At 41.1% G+C, this 15,764-nt stretch overlaps 1 protein-coding gene across 4 annotated transcripts in view; it reads left to right on the plus strand.

The window, feature by feature from the left end:
• Window positions 1-15,764, plus strand: part of Cfap95 (cilia and flagella associated protein 95) — a 97,443-nt gene that overhangs the window by 62,771 nt on the left and 18,908 nt on the right. For all 4 annotated transcript variants that reach the window (XM_059259624.1, XM_059259629.1, XM_059259615.1 and 1 more), the window contains exon 5: window positions 15,656-15,713. In XM_059259624.1, coding sequence (XP_059115607.1) covers window positions 15,656-15,713 — 58 coding nt within the window. The remainder of the gene's footprint in view (window positions 1-15,655; window positions 15,714-15,764) is intronic.

The raw sequence follows: 15,764 nt of genomic DNA on the forward strand, positions 1-15,764 counted from the left end.
AGAAATCTGGGCTGCCTGCCTGCCTGCCCAGGCCTTCCTTCCTTCGTTCCTTCCTTCGTCCCTCCCTCCCTCCCTTCCTTCCTTCCTTCTTTCCTTCCTTCCTTGATAGAGAAAATTCAGTTCTGGCACAGGATATTTGTGGAGTGAGAAGCATGTCCACAGGGGGCTGGTGCTAGTTTGAGAGAAACCCAGTACTGAGCACTTGTTGCTGGGTAGACAAATACCCAAGAAAGACTTTGTGCTGTGGGATGGTCTGTATGTCAAATTGCTTTGATTGGTCAATAAATAAAATACTGATTGGCCAGTGGCCAGGCGGGAAGTATAGGCGGGACTAACAGAGAAGAGAATTGAGAGAATTCTGGGAAGTGGAAGGCTGAGGAGGGAGATTCTGCCAACCCCTGCCATGACAAGCAGTATGTGAAGATGCCTGTAAGCCACGAGCCATGTGGCAAGGTATAGATTTATAGAAATGGATTAATTTAAGATGTAAGAACTAGATAGCTAGAAGCCTGAGCCATTAGCCAAACAGTTTAAGCAATATAAGTCTCTGTGTTTACTTGGTTGGGTCTGAGCGGCTGTGGGACTGGCGGGTGACAGAGATTCGTCCTGACTGTGGGCCAGACAGAAAAACTCTAGCTACAACTTTGCACAAGGTCTTGTCATTGTTATCAAATTTCATTGTCTCCTGTGGTAGTGATTGGTGCCTATTTGTTGAAATTTTGTAATAAATGTGTCTTGTTTCCAGAATTCAGATGAAAAAAAATTAACAGTGTATTGGTCACTGGGTAGCTTTTGACACTAAATGACTTCTCTGAGAGAGTACAATTTGGGAAAATAGGGAATGTGGGACCTTCTGGGACTGCCCAGAACAGACTAGGTGACCTTGCTCTTGGCTAATAATCCTCTCTCCCTTCCATCTGGAACATGAGGGGTTGAACCAAATGATCTGTAACATCCTTTTCCTGTGCTAATGAATGGCTGTTAGGGGAAAGGTATCCAAATAGGCAAATTAAATGAGACCTAAAGGTAGCTGAGGCAGTTAAGTGTCCATTGTTGGCAGAGAGCTCCTCTCTCCGTGTGTGAAGTGGTCTCTTCTCAGAAGCGGCAGCAAGCTCAGGCCGTAGTTTAACTGCTTGCAGTCCATTCCTCTCACGGGGCAGCTAGCATTTCTAAAACCTGCCTCACTCTGCAGAGGAAAAAAAAAAACTGCATATAAATCACAAGAGTGTTTTTGCTCACTTTGTCTTTTCCCCTCTAAAAGTATGAGGCAAGGCATTTATTTTCCTTTCTACTTATGGTGACGACTTGTCTCTTGGTGAAATACCATCTAGTTGCCGAACATATTTCAAGAAGGGAAACACTGTGAAAAGTGTCCCTGTGAGAATGTAGAGTAAATAATAAGTTGTGACACGGAGAGTGGGGGTGGGAAAGACCACGGAATGGAAGGGAAATAGATCTGAACTTGGTTCTCATCTCCATCTTCCGTAGAAGAGACACTCACTTCCGTGTATCTAGGCTTGTTCTATGGGGCAGCATCCTTGCCTCCATTCATTGTAATTCAGTTAGGCCATGTGACAGCCAGGCTGATTCTGTCCATTTCACCCTCCCCACAAGCCCAGGTGTTGGTCACATGATCCAGAGTTGGATATTTGGAGAACATGCTATGATAGGAAATGGAGTTTGTGGGGAGCGGGGCAAGGCCTGTTTCAGTTTCAAATCAGCCACTTTATCATCTCTGATCATTTGGTAGGGTGAATGGGCTCACTGGGGTTTCTGCTCCATGTGATATCAGAACCACTAGGCTATCCTAGATGGCTCACTTCCACTCTTGTGGGGATTCTTCTGATTGTGTAAGAACTCAGCTGGAGATGCCAATACAGTGTGTTGTCACCTCCGTGTGACTGCCCTATGCATCTTTAGTTTCACAGTATGTCAGCTGGAGTCCAAGAATCAGAAAGCAGAAACTGTGAGTTTTTAAGGTCTGCACTAGAAAGTTTGGAATCTCGTTTCTGCAGCACTGGTTATCACAGCCATCACAAAGCCAGCCCAGCAGCAGAAAGGAAGCAAATATCTTCCGCCTCTTCCTGATACATGCAGAGAGGTGGGATGACTGTAGCCACCGGACAGGCTGGCAACCTCAAGAGGTAATCAAGGATGCCTAACTTTATCATTCTTGATTGCCTCATTGAACAAATCTGGAAACGTAGGAAACCCAACTTTGTTGATGGAACTTGAAAAGCTACTGTAATGGACTCAGATGTAGAAGATACATTAACATTGGGGAACAAAGGGCAGTATGAATTAGCCATTGTTTAACTGTTACGTCAAACCTCGAGAGCCAAGAGACACTCCATCACATGCTTTGACCTAAGTTTTGTTATCAAATTATTTGAATTACAGTCAATGATAGTAAATGGAACAAGATATTACTAGGCGCTAAAACACCTTGCCAAGGCACACAACCCAAATTCCAGTACCACTGCCCCAAATGTTGCTATAAGGAAAAGCATCCCACTGATTTGGCAGCAGCATATATCATCTGAGCAAGGATACACTACATACAGGAATAATGTGAAGAGACATAGTACTTAGTTGGCTCTGAAGTCATTTCAGCAAATTCAGTCAAACTAGAAAGGCACCATCACTCAGTACTCCAAGCATCGCACTCCAGGCCCAGAAGGATGTTAACATGATCCCTGCCTCACGGGGGAAAATGTCAGGCTAGAGTATGCATGTTTGAATAATCAGTATCCCCACTTGTTTAAAAAGGAAAATTTTCACTTGAAGTTTAGAAGCTTGGTCCTCACAAAGGTTAATTTTATATATTAATTTGACTGGGCCAATGGGTACCCAGAGATTCGGTAAAACACTGTTTCTGTGTGTGTAGGTGGGGGTGTGTAGTGGTATTGTGTTTCCCAAAATATTGTGCACGCTACTAAACTAATCTGGGGTCACAGAACAGAACAGCCACAATGTTAAACATAGAGGATAGGCAGTGTTAGCACACGCCTTTAATCCTAGCATTCCAGAGGCAGAAATCCCTCTGGATCTCTGTGAGTTCAAGGCCACATTAGAAACAGCCAAGCATGGTGACTCACGCCTTTAATCCTAGAAAGTGAGCCTTTAATTCCAGGGAGTGATGGCAGAAAGCAGAAAGATATATAAGATGTGAGGACCAGAAACTAGAAGCATTTGGCTGGTTAAGCTTTCAGGCTTTGAGCAGCAGTTCAGCTGAGATTCATTCTGGATGAGGACTCAGAGGCATCCAGTCTGAGGAAACAGGACCAGCTGAAGAACTGGCGAGGTGAAGTGGCTGTGTCTTGTTCTGCTTCTCTGATCTTCCAGCATTCACCCCAATACTTAGCTTCAGGTTTGTTCTTATTAATAAGAACTTTTAAGATTCATGCTATAGGGGTGTCTATGAATGAGTTTAGCATTTGAATTAGACTAAGTAAGGATGCTCCCCACCCATGTGAGTATGCATCCTCCAGCCCATGGACAGTCCCAACAGAACAAAAACAGAAGGACTAGATCTGTTCTCCTTGTACTAGCATGTCATGGTCTTCTGTCCTCAGACACCAGAGCTCCTTGTTCTCAGGACTTTGAATTCTGAACTTATATTCCATCCCACCCCAAGTTCACATGCCTGATGATGGGTTATACCATCAGCTTCCTTGTATAAAAATTGCACCAGTGGCTTTTCTGGTTCTGTGGCTTGCAGAGAGCAGGTTATAGACATCTTAGCCTCCATGTCAGCTAATTCCTGAACTAAAATATCCTCATACACAACAGTGTCCCCGGGCTCAGGGTTTGGCTTATCTAAATGTAGCAATTATTACCTCCATGCTTACAAAAGAAAGGGATGTACAGAGAACTATATATCAAAATTCTAGTTGTTCTTTCATTCTAATTAATAATAAAACATCTCAGATCATAAGTTTTGGTGTTAATAAATTTTTATTGCATTTATTATTTTGTGTGTGTGGTGGGTGTGCTCACATGGCATGTTTGTGGACATCCAGGGGTGACTTTTGGGAATCAATTCTCTCTTTCCATTAAGTGTATCCTAGGGATTGAACTCAAGTTGTCAGACTTGGTGGCAAGTGCCTTTACTTGCTGAGTTCTCTCACCAACATCTAAATGTCTTAGCTCAAATCCTGGCTTGTTATAAGTACCAACTGTGGGAGTTTGGACATATTACTTTAGTTTCTGTGCATATGTTTTACCCTGTACAGAATGTAAATGATGAAATCAATTTAGAGAGCTCTTAGGAGTAATTAATTAACATATACAAACCATTGGAATAGTGTTGATACATAATTAGCTATTTGGAAGTATTTGATCTTATTAGTTTTGCTCTCATAATTACAAGTTATTGGAGCCCAACTCGAACTTGAATAATAAAGGGAAATACTAGCAGGATATCTTCAAAACTCTTGCTTTGACTGACAGTTAGCTCTTCCTCTGATATAGAATGTTGCAGAAGTGAGATTCCAAACTTTCCAGTGCAGACCTTAAGAAAACTGGCAGTTTTGACTTTCCGATTCTTGGACTCCAGATGACATACTGTGAAACTAAAGATGCATAGGGCAGTCACACGGAGGTGACAACACACTGTATTGGCATCTCCAGCTGAGTTCTTATACAATCAGAAGAATCCCCACAAGAGTGGAAGTGAGCCATCTTGGACAGCATAGTGGTTCTGATATCACATGGAGCAGAGACCCCAGTGAGCCCATTCACCCCACCAAATGATCAGAGATACTAAAAAAGTATCCTGTTAAGTAAACTATATACACAAAAATGTACTGCATTATCTCATTTATATGTGGAATCTAAAAGGTTGAATTTACAGAAGCGGTTGTACAATGATGCTTACTAGGCACTGGAACAATGTTCATCAAGGGGTACAAAGTTTCCATCCTGAAGAATGAATAAAGTCCAGAGAGTCATTGATCAGTTAAGGGTTGTAGTCAATACTTTAGGATTGCACATGTAAAGTTTGCTAAGAGAGTAGATCATGAGTATTCACACCACAAAAATAAAAGGCACCAGTGGGAAGATATTTTTGTGAGTTTGACTGTATTAATTCACTGTGTCCAAGGACAGCAAAACATCACGTCACGCACCAGAAATATAAGCAATCTTTATTTAAAAAGCAACCACTAAAAAGGCCAAGATGAGTGAAGATCTTCAAATTGTCACAATGGGGGAGTTCACACATGTCTATCATTTCCTTATGCCCCATGCCAGAGTTCCAGGTAGAAATGACACCTGAGCTGCCAGATCAATGGGATAAAAAGATCATCTAAGCAGAGCATATAGGCCCCCCTTTCCTTGCCTATGTTGGGGTGAGCCTACAGTCATAGTGTAAGCTATATAGTTGTCATTTACAAAGTATTTATAATCACTTGAAGTCTTCAGCTTCTCTCAGTGGATAGTACGTCTTTAAGGTAGAGATAGAGTTTAAAGACAATAAGGACTTTCTAGAATTACAGAAACCTTTGCTGCTGTCTGTATTTGAGCCTGTGCTTTCATTTCCATAAAGTAATACTTAAACCTGGCTGCTTTATTCTTTCAAATGGCTTCCAAAATTTATTAGGCTTGAGGCAATTCTTCCAACATACCCATTTGATGACTGTCTACTTTGTAGCAGGAAAAAATTGACATTGGTAGTATAGATCCAAAAGATATCATTTGTCTGATATCTGAGGCAAGAGAAGTAATCAGTCCTGGTGCACTGGTAAGCAATCAGCTAAAAGTAATAGAAAACTTAGCTAGTAGTTCCTGAGTAATTAAGGGATACATTTGGCTACCTGGTATGAACTCTAAGGGCAAGGAGTCCAAGGCTGCGATGATGCTAAGCAACGTCTTAAGGGACCTGAGATGAGCTACTTTTCATCTTCATAGCCTCAGGGTGGTTCCTATGCTGCAAACACGAAGCTGTTCTAGAAGGGACAAAGTGACGAGCTGAATGGAAGTCCTCACTAGAATCTTCATCCTATACCTCATGGCAGACTCTGGCAGGGTCACCTTGACTGCAATATTGTTTTAGGCTTCTAGGTAGAGAAAAACGAGAGGGCAGGCTGGAATAGTGTTGAATGGATCAACTTGCAAGGTGTTGCATGCTGCGAGTAAACAGGATATAAGGGAGCAATGTAACTCAGTTTGGGAAGGCTAGGAGAGGCTTCCAGATAGAAGAGACCCCTGAACTGCTAGACCAATGTGAGAAAAGGACATTCTTCAGCAGAAGATATAGGACATGTGGAGACAGGGCCCATCATGGGTGAGTCTACATTCATGACAGCGGAGTGAGCAGGGCCTGAAAGCTGTGTGAAGAATTTGGGTTTGATCATGTCAGTGATGGGAAAGGTTTTCAAGCACAGGGAAGACATCAGATATTGATGTTGCAGAAAGCACAAAACTGGTAGAGCACTGAGGCTGCCGTCGGGAGACTCTTGTATGTCTCAAGGGAAGACGAAACAAGATCCCACTCTTTGGCAAGATGGTGTGGCAGGAGAGAAGGGAGCAGCTTTTTGATGCATTGAGAAAGAACTGACATTCACCAGACCACTGGCTGATTACGGGAGGTGAGGTGGCTTCAGGTTGGTTCCTAGCCTTCTTGCTTAGGCATCCAGAGGGGGATGAGGCCATGAGCTGAGGCAGCATCAGAAGCTTGGAGACTGAGACTGGAGAACAGACAGATCCAGCCCCAGTTGCTAATATCAGTATCAAAGTTGGTTCCCCTTCCCTCCCCCATCCCAGCCTTGTCCCTTTGATCCATTCTCCAGCTTACAGATGAATACTCGCTTTTAGTAATGTCGTTGCAGGATACTTTAGATGCTGCAACAATTCTCACCAAACAGGGCTCAGTAGGATGTGGTAACTTTCCCAAAAACAGGAAGGGACCTAGAAAGCAGTAGAATTTGACTTTTATTTTGTCATTTCAGTTGACGGCAGAGTGTTTCACCAATCAATACACTGTTTCAGCTTAATTATGTATACCATACCTTGTCCTTCAGAACTTCCACATGTTTTGTCTGCAGTCTGTCCTTCCTAACAGTCATCCAAGGTCATTTGAGTGAGGTTGTTCTTAACTGTGTAGAAGAAGAAATTAAAGCATGTGTCTGATTCCCCATTAATTAATCCACTTATCTATTCCATAAATATTTATGAAATAAATATGAATGGGAGGTATTTTGATTCAGAGTGTTTAAGTGACTGTCTGAATGTTCCAGAATGGCTTAAGGGAAAAGCAGAAAGGAGAAAACTTGGGTCATATCACTGTGTTTCTGATAGGAGGGGAAGAATGCTTATAAAGATGCTAGGGATTTTTAAGCCAGTACTGGCCTTGGATCAGGAGTAACAGTAGATTCCAATTGTCCTGCAGTTCATCATTGATCTCCATCATGTACTCATGAACTTTTTAGGAGGTAGTTTCTAAAAATCTGCCTGTATTCTGAAGCTGTTGAACAGCTACTGAATTCCATCTGGCTTAATCAGAAGGGAGAAGAAGGAAGAAATGACCAGGGCGTCCATATCAGCTCAATATACAATTGGCAGAGGAAGTCAGTGTCTTGTGTCTCAGACTAGTCTCCAACTTGTCATGCTGCCAAGGATGGCCTTATCCCCCTCCACCTCCCAAGTCTGGTATTATGGACTCATACCATTGCATCTAGATCGACATGCAATGTAAAAGAAAATGATGCTTATGAATGGGATTTAATTTCCCAGAGTACAAAATCTTCCCCTTCTCACCCATAATATGGAGACCCATGGCTGCCAGTAGCTAGACTTGTCTTAATAAGTCTTTTAAAAAAATCAATTATTTGTTTCTTTGAGTCACTCATATTTAAAAGACACCATATGATATGGTAAGTCCGTTGTATGCTTGTTCTACCTCTTGGGAAAGGAGGTAAGAAAATTGCTCCCCTTGCCTTAGACAAAATAGAGAACAAGCAATTAAACTTTGAGGGTTTTGCAAGCTAGGAGAACTCTGTGGGTTGGGGTGCATCATCTTATCACCCATTCCCATTTTCACCTCCTGTTAATGCACATGTAGGTATTTTAACTAATGTCATGGATCTAATGATAAATATCAGCCTTGCTCATCTCAGAAAACATCTTTAGTTGTTCTCTGCACCTGTTAAAGGTCAATGAGGGTATGTGTGGCAAATTGTGGGTGATACTGGATGAAAGCCAGCTGTCCAACTTCCAGACATCCTGACAGTGTAGCATTGCCCTCATGAATCTACCAGCATCTGGTCTTCAGTTTTATACTTCCAGAAAGGCCATTTTTAATCTGTGCTTCAGCATTTATCTGACTCATGGAGACTGATTTGTGCTTATAAACTCTCTCTCTTTCTCTCTCTCTCTCTCTCTCTCTCTCTCTCTCTCTCTCTCTCACACACACACACACACACACACACACACAGAGAGAGAGAGAGAGAGAGAGGAGAGAGGAGAGAGAGGAGAGAGAGAGAGAATAGAGAGAATTCTAATTAGTTAATTTATAATGAGAAATAAAAATTTCAAGCACACCAGACAGCCTAATGAAAGCATTCTCCCTCTGTGGAAACCATATGGGAAGCCAGCTTTTGATCAGAATGTTTGGACTCAGAGCAAGGGGAATTGGTTATATGATTACAATGATTAATGGCCACGGACTCTACTCTTGCAGTTGTAGGTGACAGAGACACAAGGTCATTTTAGGCAAAGAGTAAGTTTGTTAAAAGACTCCATGACACAACTGTAAAGTCTGTAGGGGAGCCTGCATTCAGGACTCCAATCCTCAGCATCATCTTCCTGTTAGCTTCTTCCATGAGGTGGAGACACTACATTCTATGGCTCCTGTCACAGAAGAATGACTGACCTTCTACTAAGTTGCTATCAGTTTCTACTAAGGGAAATCCCAAAGGAAATCCTTGATACTGTGGGTGTGGATCTGACTTTGGGCCTATCAGCTTTAGATAGGGGAGGGACCTGAAGTCACTGTAGGCTGCCATTGAGTCTGATTAGGGTACTGACACCGAGGTCCTCCAGCTCGACTCTAGACCTGACAGATCTGCCTATAACCCCAGGTTCACAGGATTCTTGACACTGGTAAGTTCCAGGAGTATAGGGATACTTATTCTTTCATACCTCCAAAACATTATAAAGGTTTTAAAGTAATAATGTAATAGAGATAAAATGGTACTGCACTGTTTCATTTTGCATTTCACCAATTACTGGATTTATTATCTAACAGCAATGAGCCTTCCTGACTTTTTGCGAATTGCCTGTGTGTTACCTTGGTCAATTTTCCTTTGGTATTTTTTTTTTTTTTTACCATTGATTTACAAGAACTTAAAATATTTTATTTGGATATTAATTCTGTCTTGGTAAAATTTATGCAAATATCTTCTGTAACTTTCCTTGTAACTTTATGTATGGTATTGTTTAGCCAGTACAAGTAAAGACATATTATATGAAACACCAAACTTCCATGTTGCCACTCTTTGCTAGTACAAGAGTAAACTGCTTTGTATGTGATCTTGTATCTGACAACCTTGTTGGGACTTGCTTGGTACATTTTATGGATTCTCTTGGATTTTTTTAAACTTTTTAACTTTGGGAAGTAAAATTTCTCATTCCCATTCAATTGTTGTAGAACACTCATTTTTTAAAAAATTTCATTTCCTAGGCTGTAGCTAGAGTTTTCCTACCTGGCCCACAGTCAGGACAAATCTCTGTCATTCGCCAGTCCCATAGCCTCTCAGACCCAACCAAGTAAACATAGAGACTTATATTGTTTATAAACTGTATGGCTGTGGCAGGCTTCTTGCTAACTGTTCTTACAAGCTTAAATTAATCCATTTCCATTAATCTATACCTTGCCACATGTCTCGTGGCTTACCGGCATCTTCACATATTGTTTCTCATCATGGCGGCTGGCAGTGTCTCTCATTCAGCCTTCCACTTCCCAGCTTTATTCTCCTCCTTGTCCCGTCTATACTTCCTGCCTAGCCAATGGCCAATCAATGATTTATTTACTGACCAATCAGCAACACATTTGACATACAGACCATCCCACAGCACTAGGCTCTGCAGTACATCTTAGAAGCTGCAATCTCTTTTCTGACATCCATGCACTACTTGTAACGTAAGACTAGCTATTGTTACAGCATCATGCTGTTCATTGCTTTGTCATTACACCCTTTCTATCATAGCTGCACAGCCATGCACAGCAGCTTACTTTCTGAGCTCTGGAGTCTATCCTGCTGGCTTATTTGTATACTTCTGAAGCAACAGCACTGTCTTAATTGTTGTGACTTCATACTGCTCCTTTGTACTTTGGTGGAGTTTAATCGTCCATTCTTCTTCTCCAAATTGTCATCATTACATTGGCATTTTATTGTAGGTGTAACCAACCTTCTTATTAAATAAGAAACACAGAACCAATGCAAAGATGAAATCCAAGAGGTCAGAGCTAAGAGCTAAAACCTTACCCTTCCTCCTGCAGTGGTCCTACCTCTCTGAACCAGAACCACCCCTGTGTTAAAGTCTTTATATAGAGTTCCTGTTCTGCCTTCTCATTGGTTGTAAACCCAACCACATGACCGCCTCATCACGGCCTTTCTGTATAGGCCTCCAGGTTTTTTATGATTGGTATTGAAATTAAAGGCATGTGTATCCAATACTGGCTGTATCCCTGAACACACAGAGACTTACCTAGCTCTGCCTACCAAGTGCTGGGATTACAAGCGTATGCCACCACTGCCCTGCTTTCCTATGGCTTGCTAATAGCTCTGACCCCCAGGCAACTTTATTTATTAACATACAAATAACATTTTAATATAAATAAAATATCACCATATTTTATAGAATTCTATGTCTATTAGAATTTTTTGCCAAGTTCCATGAAATACTTTGTGTTTTGATTCATGACACTTCATCAGTTAGATGGAATAATGATCACCATCAATGATTCTTCTCATTCATAAGTAAGAAATTATTCTATAACCAACAAATTTTTGTAAATTTCCCTTTGTATATGTGTTATATAGCTTTGGTTATATGTATTCTTCTAGGAAATTTAGAGAATGTGTTACAATTGTGAGAGCTTTCCACGTATATGTTGCCACTCTTTGTTTGCTAGTACAAGGGTAAACAACTTCGTATAATGATCTTGTATCTGACAACCTTGTTGGGACTTGCTTGGTACATTTTGTGGATTCTCTTGGATTTTTTAATCTTTTCAACTTTGGGAAGTAAAATTCTGCATTCCCACTCAATTATTGTAGGCCACTCATTTTTTGTTTCATTTTCTAAGTTCTGTAGTACATCTTTAAATAGAAAGGCTCAGTCAGTGGTTGGGAGCATTTCTGGAAGAAAGGATATTTATGAGCTTAATTTTGATTCTCACTGTTTTTCTTATAGTAATGTTACCTATTTCTGCTTCTTTTAATTGTTGGGTTTTCCTGGACTAGCGACAATCACAGGTAATCCCACCCAGGTAATCCTACTGAGGGAAATGAGAAGTGTTGGACATTTGCTCATTATCTTAGTTCAAGAGTGCCATCTTCTGTTAGACCACTGAAGCAACGTTTGATTGACACTTGGGCGGGGTGAGAAGTAGGGAGCCTGCTCATGCTGTGATGCTGTCTCACAGTTCCAGCATCCTTAATTTCTGGTGTTTAGTTTTTCAATTCTCTTGACTGTCTTGGTTGTCTCTCTCTATTCTAGAAAGAGTGCCTTCACAGAACTGTCGTTCTGGTCCTTCCTGCTGGAAAACTGTGGTTCAGTTTCTCTGATCTCAGTATCTCCCCTGTCAGGGTAGGACGATATTTCTGGAGGTGATGTCTGTGGTGTTCTGTCTAACCACAGGCACTTGTCACGATCTGTCTTCCTCTAATCCCTCCCAACACTTTGGTCCAGTGTGGGATTTGGTCTAGCTCTATGGACAGGATTGTTAAAACTTAGTCACACACAAATTGAAACTTAGAGTAAAAAATCAATACTATTACAAATGTCAAAGTTCCATCTGGCTTTTATTTATAATTCTAGAATCAGAAAATACCTCATCCTATAAAATAAGAGTGTTCTGATGAGCTGAGTGGACAAGGCCGTTTTGATAGATAGTGCTGAAGAAAGCAGAAACAAAGGAGCTGAATTGGCTGCTTTAGGTTTTTTTTTCCTTGTAAAGGTAAAATAGGATGGATCCCCCATCTCCTTGAAATATCATATGAGCAACTTATGGGGCTGGCTGGCACAGAGTTTAGCATGAACAGTTCCACTTTGATTTGGTCTGTTGGGTCTGGTCCAGGAGTGCCTATGAATTTATTTCAAGTACTATTTTTCATGCTCCATTATGTTCTCCTTAGGGATGAGTGTGTAACTTAATTCTTTTTGTTGTTGACCTGTCTTTGTTTGTGGTTTTGGAGGGTATGGGTAGACTTAGGATTAAGAAACCAATGGTGGAAGGATGTTTTACAGTCTTCCTCTCACTGTAGATTTATCGCTTATCTTTGGGGATCCTGCCTTTCTCTGCTTTTTATAGCTTATACATTTAGAGTCCTAGGCATATTATTGGTAAGTTGCTCTTTTAATCATGAGTAATGGTTCCTATAAACTAGTGATTTTTAAAATTTTGTCTTTTACATATGCTATTACCAGAAGAAAATATCTCTTGGCTAATACTTGTACGTGTGTTTGCGTATTTTTCCTTTAAAGATTGCTTTGAAAATAATTTTTTGTTAAGTATTAAAGCATACAGATGGACCTTTAAGAAGTTGTGTGATATTCAATTTAAGGCCAAAAAGTCTTAAATCCCTCACTTTTTATTGAGATTGCTAAGTTTTTCCTACTCCTTTAGTTTGTTTGTCCTTCCTTCCTTCCTTCCTTCCTTCCTTCCTTCCTTCCTTCCTTCCTTCCTTCCTTTTTTTCTTTCTTTCTTTCTTTCTTTCTTTCTTTCTTTCTTTCTTTCTTTCTTTCTTTCTTTCTTTCTTCCTTTCTATCTAAATTGGTCTTTAAAATTTCATTTACTGGTTTGAAAGTTAAGAAGTTGAACATCTGATTCATTATAATTTTTAATTATCCTTTGACAATTTCATGTGTGTATACAATTTATCTTAATCACATCCAACCTCATCACTAGCCCTGGATCCCCTGCCATATATCTCCCTTCCACCTTCATTATGTTTTCTGATTCTGTTCCCTCTCCCTCCTCATCCCTCTCCTATTTTTATAGCGACCCCACTGGCCACTGAGCCCACTCAGTGCTGCCTCAATTCTCATTAGTGTGAGACCACCCACCAGAGCATGGCCACAGCCACAAAGAGGAACGCTGGCCTCCCTCTCCCAGCAGCCCCAGAGCCAGCAGCTCTTCTCCCATTTATGCTACAGTGTTGACTGACTTGTTCTTGTGCAGGGCTTATGCTAGGAACCACAGCTGCTGTGATTCATCAATGCGGTGACTATGTTATGTCCAGAAGGTAGCGTTGAACAGGACTCCTCCCCATCTTCAAGATCTTAGATCCTTTCTATCCTTCTTCTCTGATGTCCTCTGAGCCTTGGGGGAGGGAGCTGATATGTAGCCAGTATAATCACTCATCCTCAGCACTTTTGACCAGTTAGGAGACTCTGCATTGTCTGCTACCCACTGCAAAAAATAGCGTCTCTGACCGAGGTTGAGAGCTGCACCACTTTATGGGCATAAGTATAAATATTTACAAGGCAGTTTGACAATATGCTTACTTAGCAAAACAATAGTAGGTTCCCTCCTGGGGCCTTTGACCTTCACACCCATGGGTTTTTATCAGGTTTCCAGAACCAGGCACGGAGTCCCTCCTGTGGAGCAGACCTCATTCCAACGTGCAAGTTATTGGTTATTCCTATAACGGTCATGCTCTATTGCTCCAGTAGGGGGGTTGGTATTTTAGGATACAGAATACACTATCAGTAAGTCCATTGATGGCTTTTCTCCCCAAGTGACTTATGTAGCATCTTCCAGGACTATGAGAGCTATCCAACATGAAGAATATCCAGGTTGGTTCTTGTTTGGTTTCCTCTATGTTCTTCAGCCAAAGTGTATTGTGTCTTCAGCGGTGTGATCTTACCATCTAGCTATAGTTGACAATAAAGAGCTGTAGCAGTAGTTTGAGCTGTTTTGGGGCCTCTGGGGCCTCCCTGACCAATAACTTTAAAGGGCAGTATCCCACACAATGCAATTTTCATTTAATATCCCCTGTCTTCTGGACGAAGCACTGGTCCCCCTTGCAGGCTCCCTATGTTCAAACTTCTTTAGTTGTATATTTAAATTAGTTTACAAAGCAGTAGGTTTTCATAAGGCTTCTTCATAAAGTCTTAGTTTTAGTTGATCCTCCCCTCCACCATCTTCCTCTTCATCCCTTTGTCCCCATTAAGACCTAACTACTATCATGCATTTCACATTTGTAGATTCAACCAATCATGGACTGAAAATAATTGAAAGAAAAACAACTCTTTGCTGAACATGTACAGACTTAAAAAAATTATTATTCCTGAAACCATGTAGTGTCCAAGCTATTTACTTAGCATTTACATTATGCTAAGTAGTATAAGCAATCTAGAGATGACTTACAATGTGTATGAGGATGTACATGTGCTATACACAAATACACATTTACAGAAGGTACTTGAGCATCCATAGATTTTGGTATCTACTGGGGTCTTCCTCCAAAATGCAGGGAAGACTGTATTCTCATAACTCTCAGGCTCCCAGGTGCTGCTGCTGCTGCTGCTCAGGAAGCAGCATGAAGTTACTACGAGGCTAAATCTACCACCTGTACCCATTTGCCTGCCTGAGTTGGATTTTGTTATTTTGAGATTTTTGTTGAATGTTCTTGCTTTCCAAAGAAACTAGATATTTTCTTTGACCATCCATTCCTATAATATTGCAGGGAACACAAGTGCAGCTTCATTTCTGTAGAAGAACATCTTCTCCCTTATCCAAAGCTCTAAACAGAGAAACCCTTGTAAGTTTCTCTGGGCTCCTAACTGGGGTTTTTCTAGTCTCTCTATTATGGAAGTACAGTAAATCCAGGATCACTTCTCTTGTTCATTACCAGTAGTTAAAACTCTTCTCTGTAGGCTTAGAGTGTCAGCTTTTGTGATTCCCATAGCATGTGTCTTTTCATCAGCACCCCAAGGGCTTCCTTTTGAGCTTGGCTAGGCTTATATATTTGGCGGAGGGCATATGATTCATCTAACATTTCTGTGTGTTTAGGAGGTGGGGGAGGGGCCTGGGGATAGTCTGTGATTTCAGCCACCTAGGTGTCTTCCAGATCTCTTTAGTTATCATCTGGCAGAGAATGTAGGACATGGAGTCAAAAAGATCTTGAAGTAGGAAATGGGTGATGTAGGGAATCTGGGAAATATAGAGCACCTAAGATGTGGACATGGTACTTGGTAGCTATAGGTGTTGATAGTATAGGCACACAGAAGGTTGTAAGGATTTGGAAGTAATTGAAGGAATGCTTGCTAGGGATAGGTAATACTGTGAAGATGGCCTGGGAAGACTGGACTTAAACACTATCAGTGCCAATCTTTATTGAAATGTTTGTTTCATGTCAGTGGGTTTTTTTTTTTTTTGCGGGGGCGCTATTCTTTTTCTGACATCTTGGCTTCTCCTTCTTAGGTGTGCTTTAACAACATACTCTGAAGACTATACTCCACAGTATAATTATCCACCACCTGTGAGTACAAGAATCCTATTCTAACTCTACTCCTGTAGGTGACTCGTCACA

The sequence above is a fragment of the Peromyscus eremicus genome, chromosome 1 (assembly GCF_949786415.1).
Source record: "Peromyscus eremicus chromosome 1, PerEre_H2_v1, whole genome shotgun sequence".
Taxonomy (NCBI): Eukaryota; Metazoa; Chordata; class Mammalia; order Rodentia; family Cricetidae; genus Peromyscus; species Peromyscus eremicus.